General features: G+C 47.3%; 7 protein-coding genes across 7 annotated transcripts; 3 read left to right on the top strand and 4 right to left on the bottom strand.

Moving 5' to 3' along the window:
• Window positions 1-1,100: 1,100 nt before the first annotated feature.
• On the bottom strand, window positions 1,101-2,674 carry GGS22DRAFT_95223 (uncharacterized protein). The gene is made up of 2 exons (XM_047968512.1): window positions 1,871-2,674; window positions 1,101-1,810 (listed from the first exon to the last, which is right to left on the bottom strand). The coding sequence occupies exons 1-2, from the start codon at window positions 2,498-2,500 to the stop codon at window positions 1,325-1,327; spliced, it is 1,116 nt and encodes a 371-aa protein (XP_047822082.1). The 5' UTR covers window positions 2,501-2,674; the 3' UTR covers window positions 1,101-1,324.
• A 716-nt stretch (window positions 2,675-3,390) lies between these two features.
• GGS22DRAFT_198053 (uncharacterized protein) lies at window positions 3,391-4,395 on the bottom strand (the record flags this gene model as incomplete). Its single annotated transcript, XM_047966079.1, has 3 exons — window positions 3,391-3,913; window positions 3,971-4,025; window positions 4,081-4,395. The coding sequence occupies 3 exons, from the start codon at window positions 4,393-4,395 to the stop codon at window positions 3,444-3,446; spliced, it is 840 nt and encodes a 279-aa protein (XP_047822081.1). The 3' UTR covers window positions 3,391-3,443.
• Window positions 4,396-5,627: 1,232 nt separating this feature from the next.
• GGS22DRAFT_95156 (biotin synthase) lies at window positions 5,628-7,456 on the top strand. The gene is made up of 4 exons (XM_047968510.1): window positions 5,628-6,188; window positions 6,315-6,380; window positions 6,437-7,028; window positions 7,113-7,456. The coding sequence occupies exons 1-4, from the start codon at window positions 5,844-5,846 to the stop codon at window positions 7,370-7,372; spliced, it is 1,263 nt and encodes a 420-aa protein (XP_047822080.1). The 5' UTR covers window positions 5,628-5,843; the 3' UTR covers window positions 7,373-7,456.
• GGS22DRAFT_95184 (PLP-dependent transferase) lies at window positions 7,258-9,025 on the bottom strand. Its single transcript, XM_047968511.1, has 2 exons — window positions 8,095-9,025; window positions 7,258-7,982 (listed from the first exon to the last, which is right to left on the bottom strand). Exons 1-2 carry the CDS (start codon window positions 8,960-8,962, stop codon window positions 7,429-7,431), a joined length of 1,422 nt encoding a protein of 473 aa, XP_047822079.1. The 5' UTR covers window positions 8,963-9,025; the 3' UTR covers window positions 7,258-7,428.
• A 42-nt stretch (window positions 9,026-9,067) lies between these two features.
• On the top strand, window positions 9,068-12,068 carry GGS22DRAFT_155398 (bifunctional dethiobiotin synthetase/adenosylmethionine-8-amino-7-oxononanoate aminotransferase). The gene is made up of 4 exons (XM_047960209.1): window positions 9,068-9,432; window positions 9,551-9,641; window positions 9,702-11,026; window positions 11,083-12,068. The coding sequence occupies exons 1-4, from the start codon at window positions 9,245-9,247 to the stop codon at window positions 11,852-11,854; spliced, it is 2,376 nt and encodes a 791-aa protein (XP_047822078.1). The 5' UTR covers window positions 9,068-9,244; the 3' UTR covers window positions 11,855-12,068.
• A 153-nt stretch (window positions 12,069-12,221) lies between these two features.
• Window positions 12,222-13,450, top strand: GGS22DRAFT_155396 (late endosomal/lysosomal adaptor and MAPK and MTOR activator-domain-containing protein). The gene is made up of 3 exons (XM_047960208.1): window positions 12,222-12,475; window positions 12,546-12,691; window positions 12,758-13,450. Exons 1-3 carry the CDS (start codon window positions 12,422-12,424, stop codon window positions 13,038-13,040), a joined length of 483 nt encoding a protein of 160 aa, XP_047822077.1. The 5' UTR covers window positions 12,222-12,421; the 3' UTR covers window positions 13,041-13,450.
• A 450-nt stretch (window positions 13,451-13,900) lies between these two features.
• GGS22DRAFT_155395 (uncharacterized protein) lies at window positions 13,901-14,865 on the bottom strand. The gene is made up of 2 exons (XM_047960207.1): window positions 14,750-14,865; window positions 13,901-14,689 (listed from the first exon to the last, which is right to left on the bottom strand). Exon 2 carries the CDS (start codon window positions 14,646-14,648, stop codon window positions 14,316-14,318), a length of 333 nt encoding a protein of 110 aa, XP_047822076.1. The 5' UTR covers window positions 14,649-14,689; window positions 14,750-14,865; the 3' UTR covers window positions 13,901-14,315.
• Window positions 14,866-16,217: the final 1,352 nt, after the last annotated feature.

Raw genomic sequence — 16,217 nt, 5'->3', positions numbered from 1 at the left:
ATGACTTTCTCTGCAAGTATCCACTGAGTTTCATTGAAAATAAATTTCGAGAAGCCATAAAGCTGGACTTGGATGATGGGAGGCGGATCTATCCGTCTACGGCCGGTTTTGCCTTTGCGGGAGAATGCATTGACAGCCGTAGTTACCTGAAGCCATAGAAAAATGAGTAGGTACAGCACTAAGGGTGCAACATATGACGATGTCCCACCGCCAAATCACCTAACTATCGACAGGTTATCCGTTGCAGATTCGCTAGCCTTCAAGACTTTCAGCGGTTTAGTAGATCCTTTTTTTGAAAAGGTCTTCCGAATGATGTATGTTTACATAGTCATTGGGTCCTAGATCTGGGTCATAATGCAAGGTAGGGTCTATTGAAAAGAAAGGGGCATTGCTCGACGGATGCAATGAACTTAATATGCCTACCCACACACTCGGTTGAGCTAATCATAGACTGCCAGGTGCCCGTCGATAGCCTGACGTAATCAGAAACCACCTACCTAACAGCGCCATAATTAGTGTATTATCTTAAATACCTAGGTAACCTGGCAGCATGGCACATCCCATGATAGTAAATGTCGTGTACCCTGATACGTGAGGCCGCCGGTGGCCGCGTTTCATTGGGGCGCACTTCCCCACCATCGCAGCCCGAAAAAAAAGAAAAAGGGGCTTTTCAGGGGCTTTCAGCTTCCTCATATTTACTCTTCAGGTTCATGGGTTGACAACAAGGTGCATATCCCCCACCGGAAGCCTTCCATATTTCCGCGGGTTTAGGCCCTTGCATAATAAGACGACGTGTGTAAACTTGAGTCTGTCATACTCCGCGAACTTGAACATCTCGAGAGGCTTGCTCTATAGTCGTATCTATATTCCTAGGTAAGTATTCATCGAAAATTCCGTTAAATTGCCTTATATTCTAGCTCCGAATTCGTTCTCACAATCACTACTTCTGTGACTAGACCCTATACAAGCTGAGAAACCGTTATCCTCGAAGAGTGGCGTCCTAGCCTTGGGAGTTAGAGTCGCTGCTTATATCACATATATGTGGAGCCCATCTAACTAGGACTCAATAGTCCTATCAATCAAGGCTCCTTACATACTCTAATTCTAGCTCCGTAGAATTAAATGGCGGGCCGTTTTGTGAAGCACGGTGCGACACCGGGAATCTGTCGGGATCCGTGGATTGGATATCTCTTCCACCACTCATGCTTGTAACTGGTGGGGCAGCAGAATGCGGAGATGGCTTCCGGAGGTCGTAGCCCCCTTTGGAGAGTTATTATGCCAGTGATATAGCGAGCTGTCCCTCGGTAGCCATGTAACCGATGAGTTACGAATTTGTGTATTGTTTTCCCTTTTTCGTCCCTCCCAGATCCAATACATGGAAATATGCATCACGAATCAGAGATGGGGGGATATTATTGCCAAATCCTGCGGATACGACTGTGATGTTCGAATGGGGTAACTGAAGAGTCGATTCCTTCATAGTCATGTACCAGTCTGCAGGTTTCAGCAGTGTGTTCCGGATTACAAACTCGGTCAAAGAGCCCTCGCGAATAATTTTACCGTCTGCGGTAGATCGCAAAGGGACAAGGAGCATCCCAGCTTCTGGAAGCCGAAGCGCTTCGGTTTTTAAGCCTAGCTTCGCAAGCTTAATCGAGGCATCTGAGTGGGCAGAAGTGTGGAAACGGCCGTTCACCGACGTCGTCGCCGCTTGAAAGCTTCGTTTATGGATCTGCTGAACGAAACTACCCAGGTCTTCAGTTCTAAGAGTGACGCTCACGCTGGCACTATCATTGATGCTGGATATGTAAGCCTAATTAGAAGTAATTAGTAACGTCTAGGTCGAAGCTAATATGAAACAGGTCAGAATTACCTCAGGATACGATTGTATGATGGTGTCAATCCTGGCTTTCTCTTCGGCATTCCCTTCCCTCCATCGGATCGCAATACATGTGAATCCATCAATGTATTCTGAGATGTGGTCTAAGTCAACATATGCACCTATCGCAAGTGCAAGACGAAGCCCAGCAGTAGCAGCGGGACCGATATCAGCTTCGGTTTTCGAGCTAGCTACTACAGCGGCACTAATGGAGCCAACACAGAGTCCTTGGATTCCTGCAGTCTTAACGCTCTCAAGAACCTGGCGATGGGAGTCGTCACCAAGGTGTCTAAGGTAGCGTGTGTACTGGGTGATTTGGAGAAGAATGGTGGCGGGTAGAGCATAAATGTTTGGCGAGATATTTTGGTTGGGAAATGGGCCACCTTCCTTGACCCACTGCCCGAGTTCATTGAGGTACTTGGTGCCAGGGATTAGCTGTAGACTTTCATCGGATTCTACAAGGGTCTCCCAGAATTGAGGGAGTTCTGTCGCAGCATTAGCGAGGACGGCTAACAGAGGGTTGTTAACAAGTTCCCGGCGTAAGTCTTCTAATACTTCTTGTGATGGAAACCTGGTCTGAGGCCCAAAGACTAGGAGTGATGGAAGGTGATTGAATCGTGTCATTTTGATGGGTTTTCTATCAAATAGTCTACCTTAGGAGTGGGTAAGAACCGAAAGACCTGAGGTTTTGTTGAAAGTTGTTAATGTGCTACCTGGAATTTAAGCCAGGACATCTTGACGGCTTTTTATGTTGCTGTTTCTCGCAGTTGGTAACACAATAAAAAGTCTGACATATCGATCCCTAGGCAAGGTTTCTGTTTACTCGACATATCCTATTAGCTTATTGCTGATCACTGTATGTCTACTTTGACGTCAAACTCAAGGGGGTGTCCATAAGGGGATCTCAAAGGGGGAAGGATTATCTAGAGCTCACGGCTCTTCCGGGTTTGACGAAGCTAGGGCTGATGTGAGATGATCTTGGAGTGACACAGGCAACCTCACGAGAAGCATTTTATAAGCAGGTGGGTGATAATTAGTCGGGTCTATTGATGAAGTGGATTATGGTACAAACCAACAAGCTCTCGTAGAGTGAGTAGATTAGGGGTTCATGCCTCGCACCGGCCACAACACAGCCACTATACAGCCACTTTCACCAGATACACATTAGCCACATCTACTTACGTAACCTTACTAATCAACTCAAGATAGTTGATTACCTAACCTAGTAGGCAGTGTTAAGCTGATCCAAATCCTGGGGTGGAAGATGCGCGACATACTAAATTGATACGCTATTGGTCTAGATGGAGATGCATAAATGGATACTGGTAGTTTCTTGAGTTATATTGCTTATTGGTGCGACGGAACTCAACAGACTCTGGTAACTTAGGGGTAGGCAACGACCTCCTATCAAAGGATACCCCTTTTTGTATCTTACCTGAATGGGTTCACATAATTACAAATATATTATCTACCTACTAATTCTATGAGATAAAATAAGATACGACAATCTCTCAAGGTGATATTGCAGAGCAAATAGCATCTCATATCCCAACCTGATGATATACTCCTAAGTGCGGTCCAAATAGGCCCTCTCTCTTTCGAAAGCCGACATTACGCGCAGCGCCTTTCCTATCCGCAGATATATCGCATCATTAAGTTCCAGCTTTTGGTAGTTATTACCTATCTCCTGGAACCTCTTACTCCAAAATGCCCATCTCTCGACACCTAGCAAGGGGACGTTTCTGCACAACGGTCCCGTTACCAGACTCAAGGCCAAATGCCGATCAGCATTCTCGCCCGTTAATTTGTGAAGCAGGACGTCCCCACATCGTATGATCCAATCAGTAGCGACCAACACTCTGCATTCCATCACTGCTCCTCTAGATTGAGGACACTCGAGGGCATTCCTGAGTTCCTTGATGGGAAGTTGAAGCCACGGGCAGAAATTCTTGTTCGTTAGTCGAGCAACGAAAGAATTCAGGTTCTCCCATTCTGTCATATCTCTTTGAGTTAATCGCCTGGACGAGGATAACGGATCTACCATCAAGTTAGCAAGATGGGAACCGTAATGGGGTAAGATAATGCGCCAAGTACCATTCCAATTCTCAGATAGACAGTCTGCTAGATAAGGCAAATCCTTCCAGAAGATCTTTATAAACCGTTAGTTCAAGTTAAATGCCCTTTTACAAGGGGTAATTACTTACATTAGAACCTTTTCTGACCTCATCTTCTCGCTCTCGAAGAGTCTCGATAAAATTTACCAGAGTTCTCTGGTCCTGTCCATCTGAACTAAACTGACTAGCGAGTAGAATTACTACTGCCCAAAGATCTCGAAGAATACTCGAAAGGCGCTGCAAAGAGTCTGCCTCGGCGCAGATACGGAGGATATCGCCAACCATTCTCTGGGCCTGCCATTCCGGACCGTGTCGACTTCGTAAAGCTACATCGAGCTTATCCAGAATTCTCAGCTGGTTCCCTGAGAAGCTGGGGTATATTCTGAACTCGGTGTTCAAATTCATTTTGTATTTGAAGAAGTTTTCATATCAATTGAGCATTTTTGGACAGATGGGAGAAGGTTCAGGATGCATATGCTATCAACATATAAGAAATTTATTCAATGTCGTACAAACACCATCATAGATACAGAGTCTAGGACTTCTGCTTTAAGTTAATTTCCTGTCTGTCAGATAAACGACGATGAGATATATCCAACATTATCCACATGTTTATATTTACCGCCGTCGACATTAATCACATAGCTTAGTGCTAGCTCGCCAACCGAATTATAAAATTGAAATAGGATCTAGATATATATTTGTAAAAAGTGTGAAGCGACGATATCACAACATACATGTCAGTTGTGAGTTCGTGCGTGCTTGCCAATGTGGATGTAGATAATGTCAGACTGTATTCCGATTAAAATGACTCAAACAACATATATGTGTAAATATCGTACGTACGTGGCCCTCAAACGGGCCTGTTTACTCATAATGAGTGACTTGTAAGAGAACTTTGAGAGAGCTGGAAATATGCCATTGCTTTTTATTAGTGGCTTATTCTAGGTCATCTTAACCGAGATCCGTCGTCATTTATATCACGCACTGGGTATCTGGAACTTCTGCTGAATATAAGACTTATTTCGTTTTATTCGGATTGCTTTTCTCATGTATTGATTATGAGCGCCATGAAATCTGCGAAACGCCCGTTACGGACTGCGGGAATTTCGTGTAGCAGGGTAACGACCGGAATTTCCCCTCTATACTCCCTATAAATCGATAGTTACCTAGTAAATTAATATAATTCAAGATTAGAGAGAGATTTCAACACGTGTGAGCTGTTTTGAGGATGATTTTATTTAGTTACATAACAAGTCCGCGCAAGCCAAGAAGCTATCGGTTTTGTCTTAAAATAAATCCCTCCTATCTTGCGGAAAGCCCCTTAAAAACCAAGCCCCCAATAGCCGTTATTCCCCCCTCATGTGCGCTAAAGAACGCCAATATGCTCGTTGAGGCATTACGCAATGGCAATGCGTAGCGAATCAGAGCTCTAAGGTTGAAAGAAGGCGATCTTCAGTGGCTGCATGCACTGTAGCGGGGGCGCGATGTGGATTAATAGCACCGATCCCTCTAACCTAGTGCCGGCTAAGTCTGAGACTTGGCTTGCTGAGAATACCACCTCCCCTGCGTATTAACTCGTATTAGGTAGGCTTATGCCGTCGATGAGCGATCGCTGGCTCTTAGATCTTTCCCCTCTCGCAGCCAAACCCACCTCCCCACCAACAGAAAAATCATTGAGGTAGGGGGGTTTTGTTTCCGTAGAGACGTGGGGGTCGGGGAAACGGGAGTGGAAATACCTAGCTAGGTAGCTCAGCTGCTTACTTCGTCGGGATCCGAACCTGTTAAACCTCTGTTCTGGTTCCGGATCTTTTCTGTGAGTTGACGAGATTCTATCCGTACTTGATCAGATCATGAAACCCGCGCGCCTGGTTGTTCGTCGACTGGCGGAGCCGCTAGTCCGGCCTGCTCGATGCAACCGTCTTCGATTATTTACCACAGCGTCATCTCGCCCGTCACCTGCCGCTGCCGCCGCCGCCATCCAACAGCAGCCACCTGATCATCCCCCATTTCCCATTCCCATTCCCGGGCCAAACCCTGTTAGGCACGAAGCTCCTGCTCCCGCTCCTGCTCCTACTCCGACCCCGAAGAATGTTCTCCGCGATGCCGTGTCTGCGACCCGGCCGAGGAACAACTGGACTAGGGATGAGATAGCAGTGATTTACAACCATCCGCTGATGGACCTAGTGCACCAAGCTGTAAGAACCCCCAGGAAGTGATACTTATACACGATCTCCAATGCAACCCGATCTATAAAGAGGCAACACAAATCTACCTATATTGACCATAGAGCTGGACTCGACTGATGCCGCTAGCAACTGTAGAGCCTAGTCCACCGACGTTTCCATGACCCGGCCGAAGTCCAGCTCTGCACCCTCATGAACATCAAGGTGAGTCTCCCTCCTCATACCCTCTACCTCCGCACTAACCCCGCACAAACACAAAGACTGGAGGTTGCACAGAAGACTGCTCATACTGCGCCCAATCAACGCGGTACCAGAAAGGGACTGGCCTACAAGCGAAAAAGGTCGAGTCTGTCGAATCAGTGCTCGAAGCAGCGCGGACTGCCGCGGCGAACGGGAGCACCCGGTTCTGCATGGGGGCCGCGTGGCGAGACATGCGAGGGCGCAAGAACAGTCTGCGCAACATCGCGGCGATGATCAAGGGCGTGCGCGAGCTGGGCATGGAAGCCTGCGTGACACTGGGTATGATCGACGGCGAGCAGGCGAAGGAGCTAGCCGCCGCGGGCCTGACGGCCTACAACCACAACGTGGACACGAGCCGGGAGTTCTACCCCTCCGTTATTTCTACGCGCACGTATGATGAGCGTCTGCAGACTCTGGGCCATGTGCGCGATGCCGGGATTAACGTGTGTTCGGGTGGGATTTTGGGGCTGGGTGAGACAAGCACGGATCGGGTTGGTCTGTTACATACTGTGTCAACTCTACCGAAGCACCCCGAAAGCTTCCCCGTGAATGCCCTGGTGCCTATTAAGGGAACTCCTCTAGGACATCGAGACCCGATTGATTTTCCGAGTAGTAAGTACACCCACCACTTGCATAGATCCCTTCGCTCTCAATTCGAAGTCTTCGATTAATAGCTATGCTAATTGGAAATTTTAGTGCTGCGTACTATTGCTACTGCCCGCATCATTATGCCTGCTACTATCGTCCGGATCGCGGCTGGTAGGAAGAATATGGCAGAGGAGAAGCAAGCTCTTTGTTTCATGGCCGGCGCCAATGCCATCTTTACTGGTGAGAAGATGCTGACGACGGAGTGCAATGGCTATGATGAGGATAAGGAGATGTTCGACCGCTGGGGGTTGGGTCCAATGAAGAGTTTTGACAAGTCTCCGCCACCTGCAACTGGCGGTAGTTCGTAGATGCTCGTACTTAGACTATGTTTAGTTTAAAAGACTTCAATTTTAGATTGCGGGTGCTAGAGCCGAGGCTTATCTTGTTTGGTGACTACATCTGCTCCGTACGTTATTTGCTTATGTTGCTGCTTGCTCAATTGAAGTTTCTCCGTGGCCATCTGACTCTGTACCCACATTCCAATCGCATCGCATAGGCCATCGATCTGATCGGGTGTGTTGGCAGAATGTAGACAAATCCTTACTCTTTCACTCCCGGCAGGAACAGTAGGGGCTACGATAGGTCGTACCATGAAGCCATGTCTTTGGCAATGTTCCGCAAGATTTCGAGGATGGGCCGTGAAGATCGGTATGATGGGTGATTTGGAGGGACGCTTTTCAATGTAAAGAGTGCGCCGACCTGGGTGCAACCGAGCACATAGCGCATGAAGTTGAAGGTATGTGTGGCCAATAAGCGTCTCCAGGTGCTGCCGTAGTGGTTCGGAATGTCCGCTTATGAGATATTCGTAAACTACATCTATACTACTCAACGATGTAAAGGTCATTGAAGTCGTATAGATGAGGCTTCTAGCGTAGTTTATCAAATACTCGCGAGTGATAGATGAACAGAGAATGGCGCCTAGTTCAAAACACATTAAAACTGATTTCTTGGCTTTCAGAAGTATCGCAGCGGATCGACCAGGGTGAAAATACAGCGGCAGCAAAATTGTTGGTGGCTGCATGACACATACCTCCAGCACAACCCATCGCCTTCCCGAACCCGAGGACTCTTGCCCATATTCGGTTTTCTAGACCAAATTTGCAAACCAAGCCGTTGCCTTTTTCGCCAAATACGCCGACAGAATGCGCTTCGTCAACTATGATATAGCCATTTCCGGATGGTAAGTATTGATCAACGGTCTCGACAATCTTTTTCAGGAGCGGTACGTCACCGTCCATACTATAGAGACCCTCTATACAGATGAAGACGTTCGACTTAGAGCTCATAACATGCTCATCCCCTGATAATTGCTTCAGAACATCATCAAGCCCCTGGCTCTTGCTCTTGTTCTGGTGGCCCACATGACCATCCTCGCCGTTAGAACATCGCCATTGATGAGTTTCTGATATAGAATCATGCGAAAATGGAATCCTCTTCGTAGCGCGACTCATACGCGTACCGTCGTGAACACTAGCATGAATCAATTCATCGTAGATGATCACATCTCCAGGTTGCGGGACGCAAGAGAGAAGTCCTGTGTTAGCATCAAATGCAGACGTGAATAAAAGCGCAGCTTCTGCATTGTGAAAAGATGCAATTTTCGCCTCGAGAGATTCTGCAAACGACGAGTTTCCATCAAGAAGACGGGAGCCTCCTGAGCCGAGAATTGAGCGCCGACGCAATGCGTTGCTATTCTCAGAGTTTGCGAGTTCGGACTCTAGCCGTGACACCAAAGATTTCTGGATTACCGGATTTGTCGACAATGATAGGTAGCCGTTTGATGAGAAGTCAACGGAGTTAGGTGGAGCGTTACTCAACCTCCTAAGTCTTCCATGAGATTTCCGGCGTGCTAGAAGAACCCCTAGGGTATCGTCTAGTTGTCGTCGGGATTCCGGCATCGCTGTCTCTTCGAATAGACTGCGAGAAGTTCAAAGTCATTCTGAATGACGATCCTCTAAATTTTCTCGCTAAAAGCTGATCGATGCTCTATCTTTGGCGCTAATGTGGTAATATCGGTACTGATGTTACAGCTGCAAGTTAGTGGGGTATAGACAGATCGATCGAACTGTGGCTTAAATAGAACATGGTATCCAGCACGTAATTTTATATATAATACCCACTAGATTGTACCTGGACAGACATTGAGGGCTCGCCACCTCAACAATCTCGACGCAGTGTAAATGGCGCCAGTCCACCCTTTGCTTTGGCGCTCTCTTCGAGTCTTCCAAGTCTACGGCGCCAACACTGATGTCGGGAAAACAGTATTCACCACGGTTCTTTGTAGAGCAGCGAATCATATATGGGGAAAAGAACAAACAACCTTCCTAAAGCCCGTGTCGACAGGTCCAGAAGATGAAGCCGATGACCGGTGTAAGTGAGCTTCTAATTGGCTTGCTTATCAGTTGTTCATCATACTAACCTGCGAAAATTGTAGGAGCAAGAAAAAAAAAAACTGTTGAATTACAGAGTTATTGATATAAATTTAGTCATATCCAAAAATATGCTCCGGGAGTAGATCGTTCGACGTTATTGCAATATGATCTTGCGATTAGTCCGCATGCTGCGGCGAAGGGCAAGGTATGTAATGCTTCAATTAAGACATTAGCATCGCTCGCAACTTACCATCCAGTTATGAAGTTCGCGCCACCAGATAAAGAGCTCCTCTCTAAAATATATCAATTCGCATCTCGAAAGGCGACTCGCGGTCCCGGATGGCTATTCATTGAAACGGCCGGAGGTGTACATTCTCCCGGACCATCAGGCACCACCCAGGCAGACTTGTACACCGCATTGAGATGCCCTGTCGTGTTAATCGGTGACTCGAAGCTCGGGGGTATCTCGCTCACAATCTCGGCTTTCGAATCCCTGAAACTTCGCGGATATGATGTCGAGAGTATTCTTGTGTTTCAAGATGGTGAATACGACAACGAGAAATACCTGAGGGATTACTTCGCTGCTCACGGTATACCTGTGGTATCTTTGCCAAAGCCTCCATCTCGGGTGTATAGTGGAGATACGGATGCCAAAGCAATGCTGCAATACTATGAAAAGGAAGGTGAAAGTGTAGCCGCTCAGAATGTTCTCGATCATTTAGATCGCAAACATCAAACGCGCATTGAAAGGCTTGAGTCCATGTCCGGTGAAGCATACAAAAGGATATGGTACCCCTTCACCCAACACAAGCATATTTCTCAAGACAGTATTGCCGTCATTGACAGCGCTCGAGGAGACTTCTTTCAGACCCTCGTACCAAGTATAAAAGGGGAAAATGGAAAAAAAGATCCCATTCTGCAGCCTTCCTTTGACGGCTCTGCATCTTGGTGGACTCAAGGGCTCGGACACGGCAATCCTTCGCTTACAATGGCCGCAGCCTATGCGGCAGGTCGCTATGGTCATGTCATGTTTGCTGGGGCAGTTCATGAACCTGCTCTAGCATTGGCGGAAACTCTCTTGTCTGGTATAGAGAATCCTCGACTCACACGTGTGTTCTTTTCGGACAATGGCAGCACAGGCGTGGAAGTAGCGGTGAAAATGGCCTTACGAGCAGCTCGACTTCGATATGACTGGGCTGCAAGTGATGATATTGGAATCATCGGGTTAAAGGGTGGTTATCATGGCGACACCATTGGAGCCATGGACTGCGCTGAGCCGAGTACCTATAACGAAAATATCGAATGGTATAACGGAAAAGGTATCTGGTTCGATTATCCGAATATTAAGTGTGTTCATGGTCAGTGGGTCGTCGAGGTACCTAATACGCTAAGTGCCGATCTTGGAGATAACCTGGTATTTACGAGTTTATCCGACGTGTTCGATATCGATTCGCGCGAATCAAGGGGCGAACACAAGGTTTATGAGGATTATATCGAAAAAGTACTCGCACGTCATCGAAGAAACGGCCGAAAATTTGGTGCCTTGCTCATGGAGCCTGTAGTGATCGGAGCCGGAGGCATGCAATTAGTGTAAGAAGCAAGCTGACAGCACCTTTCAGAAAGCGTGAGGGTTAACTTGAAGATAGGGATCCCCTTTTCCAGCGTGCCCTCGTCAATGTAGTCCGTCGCTCGGCGAATCTATTCGGCTCGAGTTCTGAGTCAAACAACCTAGACCCTACATCTTGGACTGGCCTTCCCGTCATTTTTGACGAAGTGTTCACCGGACTATATCGCCTTGGCCGATTCACGGCCTCCTCCTTTCTCAAAAGTGACGCTGACATTTCCGTTCATGCCAAGCTCTTGACCGGCGGTTTGGTGCCGTTAAGTACCACGCTGGCATCGGATAGCATTTTCAAGATCTTCGAAAGTGATGACAAAGCTGATGCTTTACTCCATGGACATAGCTACACGGCCCACCCAATCGGTTGCCAGGTTGCCTTGGAATCGGTACGACAAATGCAGGCGATGGAAAAGCAAGATGAGTGGGGTTGGGCAAAAGACAGCGAATGGTCGGGATCTTTGAGTAACCAATCCAGCGCCACGAAATCGGAAGTGTGGTCCATTTGGCCCTGGGACCTGTTGGATTGGATCTCGAATCAAACGCAACTCGTAGCTGGAACCTGGGCCTTGGGAAGTATTCTTGCGATCCACATGAGTGCTGCAGACGGCCTAGGCTATAAAAGCAATGCCGCACTAAAGTTACAGCGTGTTCTACTTGAAGGTGACAAGGAAGCTGCGTGGAACGTCCATAGCCGAGTATTAGGAAATGTGTTGTATCTCATGGGAAGTCAGAAGAGCACCAAAGACGACATCGCGGGAATTTCGAGCATGATACGACGCGCTCTGACAGCACATTAACATCGTTTGAAAGGATTGATTACATAACGTTTGCTTGAAATGAAATTTCCTTATCAACATTTATTTAAGGGAAATGTAGGTAACATTCATGGATACGAGTAAAAATGGAAAAGAAGGGCTCTACAGGACATAGGAAACGATGACAACGTGAATAAGAGTGAGAATATAAAACAATGCGGAATTATGAATGTAAATTTGTTAAGTTGAAATTAAGATTTAATAAAAAAGAAAAGGAGAGAGGTGCCACATGTCGTCATTGGTGAAGTTATGATTACATAATTGTAGGCTGTGCACGGGCTTCTAGAAGGAGTGGAAAGCTGGAAGGTACAATGCAATAGGTACTTCGTACATCCCCGTGTCGCGCATGGACGGCGACATTTCCGAAATTCCTCCAACGTCAACCTTTTTTTGCGACGAGCGCCTGAAAGTTTCTAACTCTCGCCCGGGGCACCAGGCAGATTATACAGTCTTTTATGTTTTCATTCTACTAGTCCTTCAAAAAGGGCAGATGTCCCATTCCGTTATTTCTTCAATTCCCCCTACCACAATCCGTTTATTACAATCAAAATGGGCATTTGCGCCTCCTGCCTCGGCAGCCGACGCCGCGACTCGTACGATGAAGTATGCGCTCTATTCCCCTGAACACCCGCAAATGACGATTAGCGCAATTGGTGTTGACTCATTCAAATAGGACGATGTATCCCGACTTCTCTTTGACGATCCGAACAATCTCCAGTATGGGAGTTTTAGCGAGCATAACATGAATTCTCAAGCCGACCCGCTCGAATCGCAACGAGAGGTCGAAGCCCTACAAAGAGTAGTAGCGCGAACTTCCAAGTATGCCTCACTCAATACCAATTCAATCCATACTTATGCTACCATAAGTACTAATTATCTCCATAGCAACCTTGTTGATGTATTCGAGATCGCTCCACAAGAGTCTCAGAGGACTCAGCCAGCCTTATTTTCAGGACAAGATGCTCGTATGGCCCGCTACCAGAATATTCTAGCCAAGCTCTCAACAGAAAGGGAAACAACTTCGGCAGATGGTGGTCCCGGTACCGTGGAATGGCTACTAAGCGAGGATGACACCGTCGAATTGCAAGGCCATCTTCCCGGCATCAAGGATGAAGTAGGCGGTCCCCTTGTGGGAACATTCGCAGACATAACTGCAGCAAGGGCTTAGGAAGAAGCTACATTAACGAATAAATAACGCTAGGTCGCCGATTGGGGTTTATTCACCTCCGCCAGCTGGCCTTTGAATATGACTAGCCAAGAGCTAGTGTCAACTTGGTGATAAGTTTTCTAGGTCTTGTAGGTTTTCTAGACCTGGTAAGGGTTCACCGCGGGTCTTGCTCTATTCCAATCTTGGAGTACGCAATGGAGACCGAGATGCATATACTAAATTAAGTTAATATAACCATTGTCTATCCGCTTCCCTGCGTTTTACCAGCATCCTCTTAGCCAATCAGGTGACGATTTCTAGCGTTTTAAGAGGAGCAACCCCATCGAGTATCAGACACGTGCCTAGCTATAAAGTGGGTGTTCTATAGGAGTCCCGCCTGACCGGTACGCATTTCTATAAACATCTAACCATGTCAAGGTGATTCTCTTCCGGCTTCGGTATCGTGGGAAGAATCCAGCACTCCGAAGAAGTTCACGATAGACATTCTAGAATTCAAAACGGGAGTCTGTGCGTCGGATCTAGCCAGTAAGCGGGGAATCCGGGAAGGGCCGCAAACAACACCCCCCCTAATAAGTATCCCCGGTCTACTATCCACTCACTTAGGGTTAAGAGTTGCTGGTCATAATCCACCTACCGTAGAGAATACCACAAGAATAATCTGACCTATTATTTTACCCCAATTCACCGTATCTTCCTATTGCAGCATCCGCGTGACTAAGGAGTTAGTAGAGACCGCCCCTATCTAGTAGGTGTTGCCCATATTTCCATCACACCCGCTAAGATGAATGTGACTGGCTATAGTCCTGCCGTTTAGTTCAATTGCCTCGCTAGAATTTTCCCTTTCATATCAATTCATAATTCATCAATCAATTCAGATGTCCGTGACAAAACATCCGGCCGAGGGTTAAATCATTCGTCGTAAGAGCGAATACAGGAAAAGATAGGCCCCAATAGGACTCTTCCGAGCATCGGTCACGCATAAAATCCTTCTAAAACCGGACCGAGTACTGAAGTTTGGGAATCACAAAAGACCTCTCTAGTACATTTAGTTCAAACAATTCGCATCCCGTACAACGTACAAAAGACCGGCTTTCCAGCGTCAGTAATGCTAATCCAGAAGACACGTCTTCCCCTAGATGCCGGTTCCAAGTTTTGAAATTAACCTCTCCCGCCTTTCTCGGTTGTCCCCATAGACCCGTGACAAAAGAAATCTACTGATCATAAGCAGTCGTGCTAACCCTCCTCTTCGAGTTATTCCGCTGGCCACACAAACCCCTATACCACCGAGTATTGCCTGTCATGATGTTTTTGGCACATTACTTGGATCGCCTCGTCGACTTCTCCTATATCCTTTTGGGCTTTCTCGATCGTTGCGGTTCGGTTCCCTTCTCGTTCCCACCGTAAGATGTCGTTGGAGAGTTTGTTATACTTTCGTTGTTTCTTCTCGATGTCTTTGCAGAGTTTACAGTTATCCTGCTCTTGATTCGTAGAATACACCAGCTTCAGTCCGCATGTCTCTCCGGTTCGATACTCCTTCGTACATTGTTGACGGAAGTGGCCCCATCGCCAGTACCCGCACATCCAACGCGTTTGTTCGAAATAGCACATCGTTGCCGCTTAGAAGAGTCGATCTGAGTAAGAAGCTTGGCCTACCGACGCACCAATTAGCTTAGTCGAAGGGGAACACAGGCTTGTCAGGCACTTTATACCTCTATATTTCAACAAGGGTATCGTTTTCGGTGGTCTCGGTGGGCTTGGTTTGACGCTCCCCCTTTATTTTTCGTATAGGTTGAGATTCTCGATAGCTATCTTGGTTCGAATTACTCCACCAACGGATACCGAGTGACATCAGTAAGGGAATAACAGGAATACTTATACTTTTTTGCTTTGCCCACGTCTTGGGTTTCCTTCTGGCTATCCCAACCCGGCATCCGTTCTCGACTCGCGTTTGGCCGCAACCTTTCACTACATATTCGTCAACACTGTGCCTATAGTTATCACAAACAATCGCCGAGGATTGGTCGTTGACAACTCAGCCTGTCTGCTAATTGGGGTTGCATGTCCATTTCGCTACCAGTCCGTCCAACATGTTTCCTAGAATGCTGGACGGATGCCACGTTGACTCTAGTTACTTCCATTTCCACCGGCTCAACTTCCCCACTCTGGATACAGGCTACGAGTACCCTGACTGATGAATAGTTTACCAGCTACTTGATTCGAGAATGATAGATGGCGGCCCCTCTTTCCCTATGCTGTTCTCTATTGGGTCGATTTTCTAACGTCTCTGAGCGGTCCGCCGTTATCCCTGATACGTGAGCCATCAGCCTCCGAATTTGACACCCTGTTACTACACCCCGTTGCACGCAGAGTTTGATCCTTTCCCGTCTGCAACCAGGATTTGTCCCATCCCCACTGACTGCCTATGCAAGCCATCTGGCTAGTCGCGGGTAGGTCTCCCACCCCCCCTGCCTTCGTGAGGCAACTTGCCTTTTAGGACGAGCATGTATTGTCAATCACTGGAACAGGGGATCATGTTTCGTCCCTTGCCACGTCTCGGGTCATTACCTTAAACAGATGCCCAATCACTCGCCGCAAAACTCCGAGACTATATCCTGCATCTATAGCAGCCAACGCTGGTCTCTTTGTTTAGGCTTAGACAGGTCCCCATATTGCGTGGTTTATCGACTAGCAGTCGTTGATTGCTTTGCCACTCCCTTCTGTTGCCGCTTCTCGCCTGATTTTGTTTGATTGGGTTTCCATAAACTATGTTTTCGAACTGTCCAGCTCATCATCAAGCCACATCGGGAAAGACGATATCGTTCTGACGCACCCTGGGCAGCACTTGCAGCCAACAACTGCTATAGGTTGTTCAAGCTTCTCTTCCATAGCATCCGATATACCCGTCACATCAGTTACGGAAATTTCTAACCCTTTCCCGGAAAAGACAACACATCGTCTGTACAGGGGGTTGGGTTACTATGACGACTTCGTCGATAGTAGCATCTTTTTTGGGTTGAAGGGCTAGGCTACCTTCCTGCGGCCGCTTACCTTAGGTAGCCAAGCCTATATACCTACCTCCTGCCTGCCTACACCTACATGTAAGCCCCCAGGAGAATTTTTTTGTTTCCTACGATATCACGACGCCATTTAATTCACGTGAAACTACATAAAGTCACA

Source organism: Annulohypoxylon maeteangense (genome assembly GCF_022496945.1).
Source record: "Annulohypoxylon maeteangense strain CBS 123835 unplaced genomic scaffold GGS22scaffold_3, whole genome shotgun sequence".
Classification (NCBI taxonomy): Eukaryota; Fungi; Ascomycota; class Sordariomycetes; order Xylariales; family Hypoxylaceae; genus Annulohypoxylon; species Annulohypoxylon maeteangense.
Note: the sequence above shows the minus strand (reverse complement) of the source record. Positions and strands in the feature narration are given on the sequence as shown.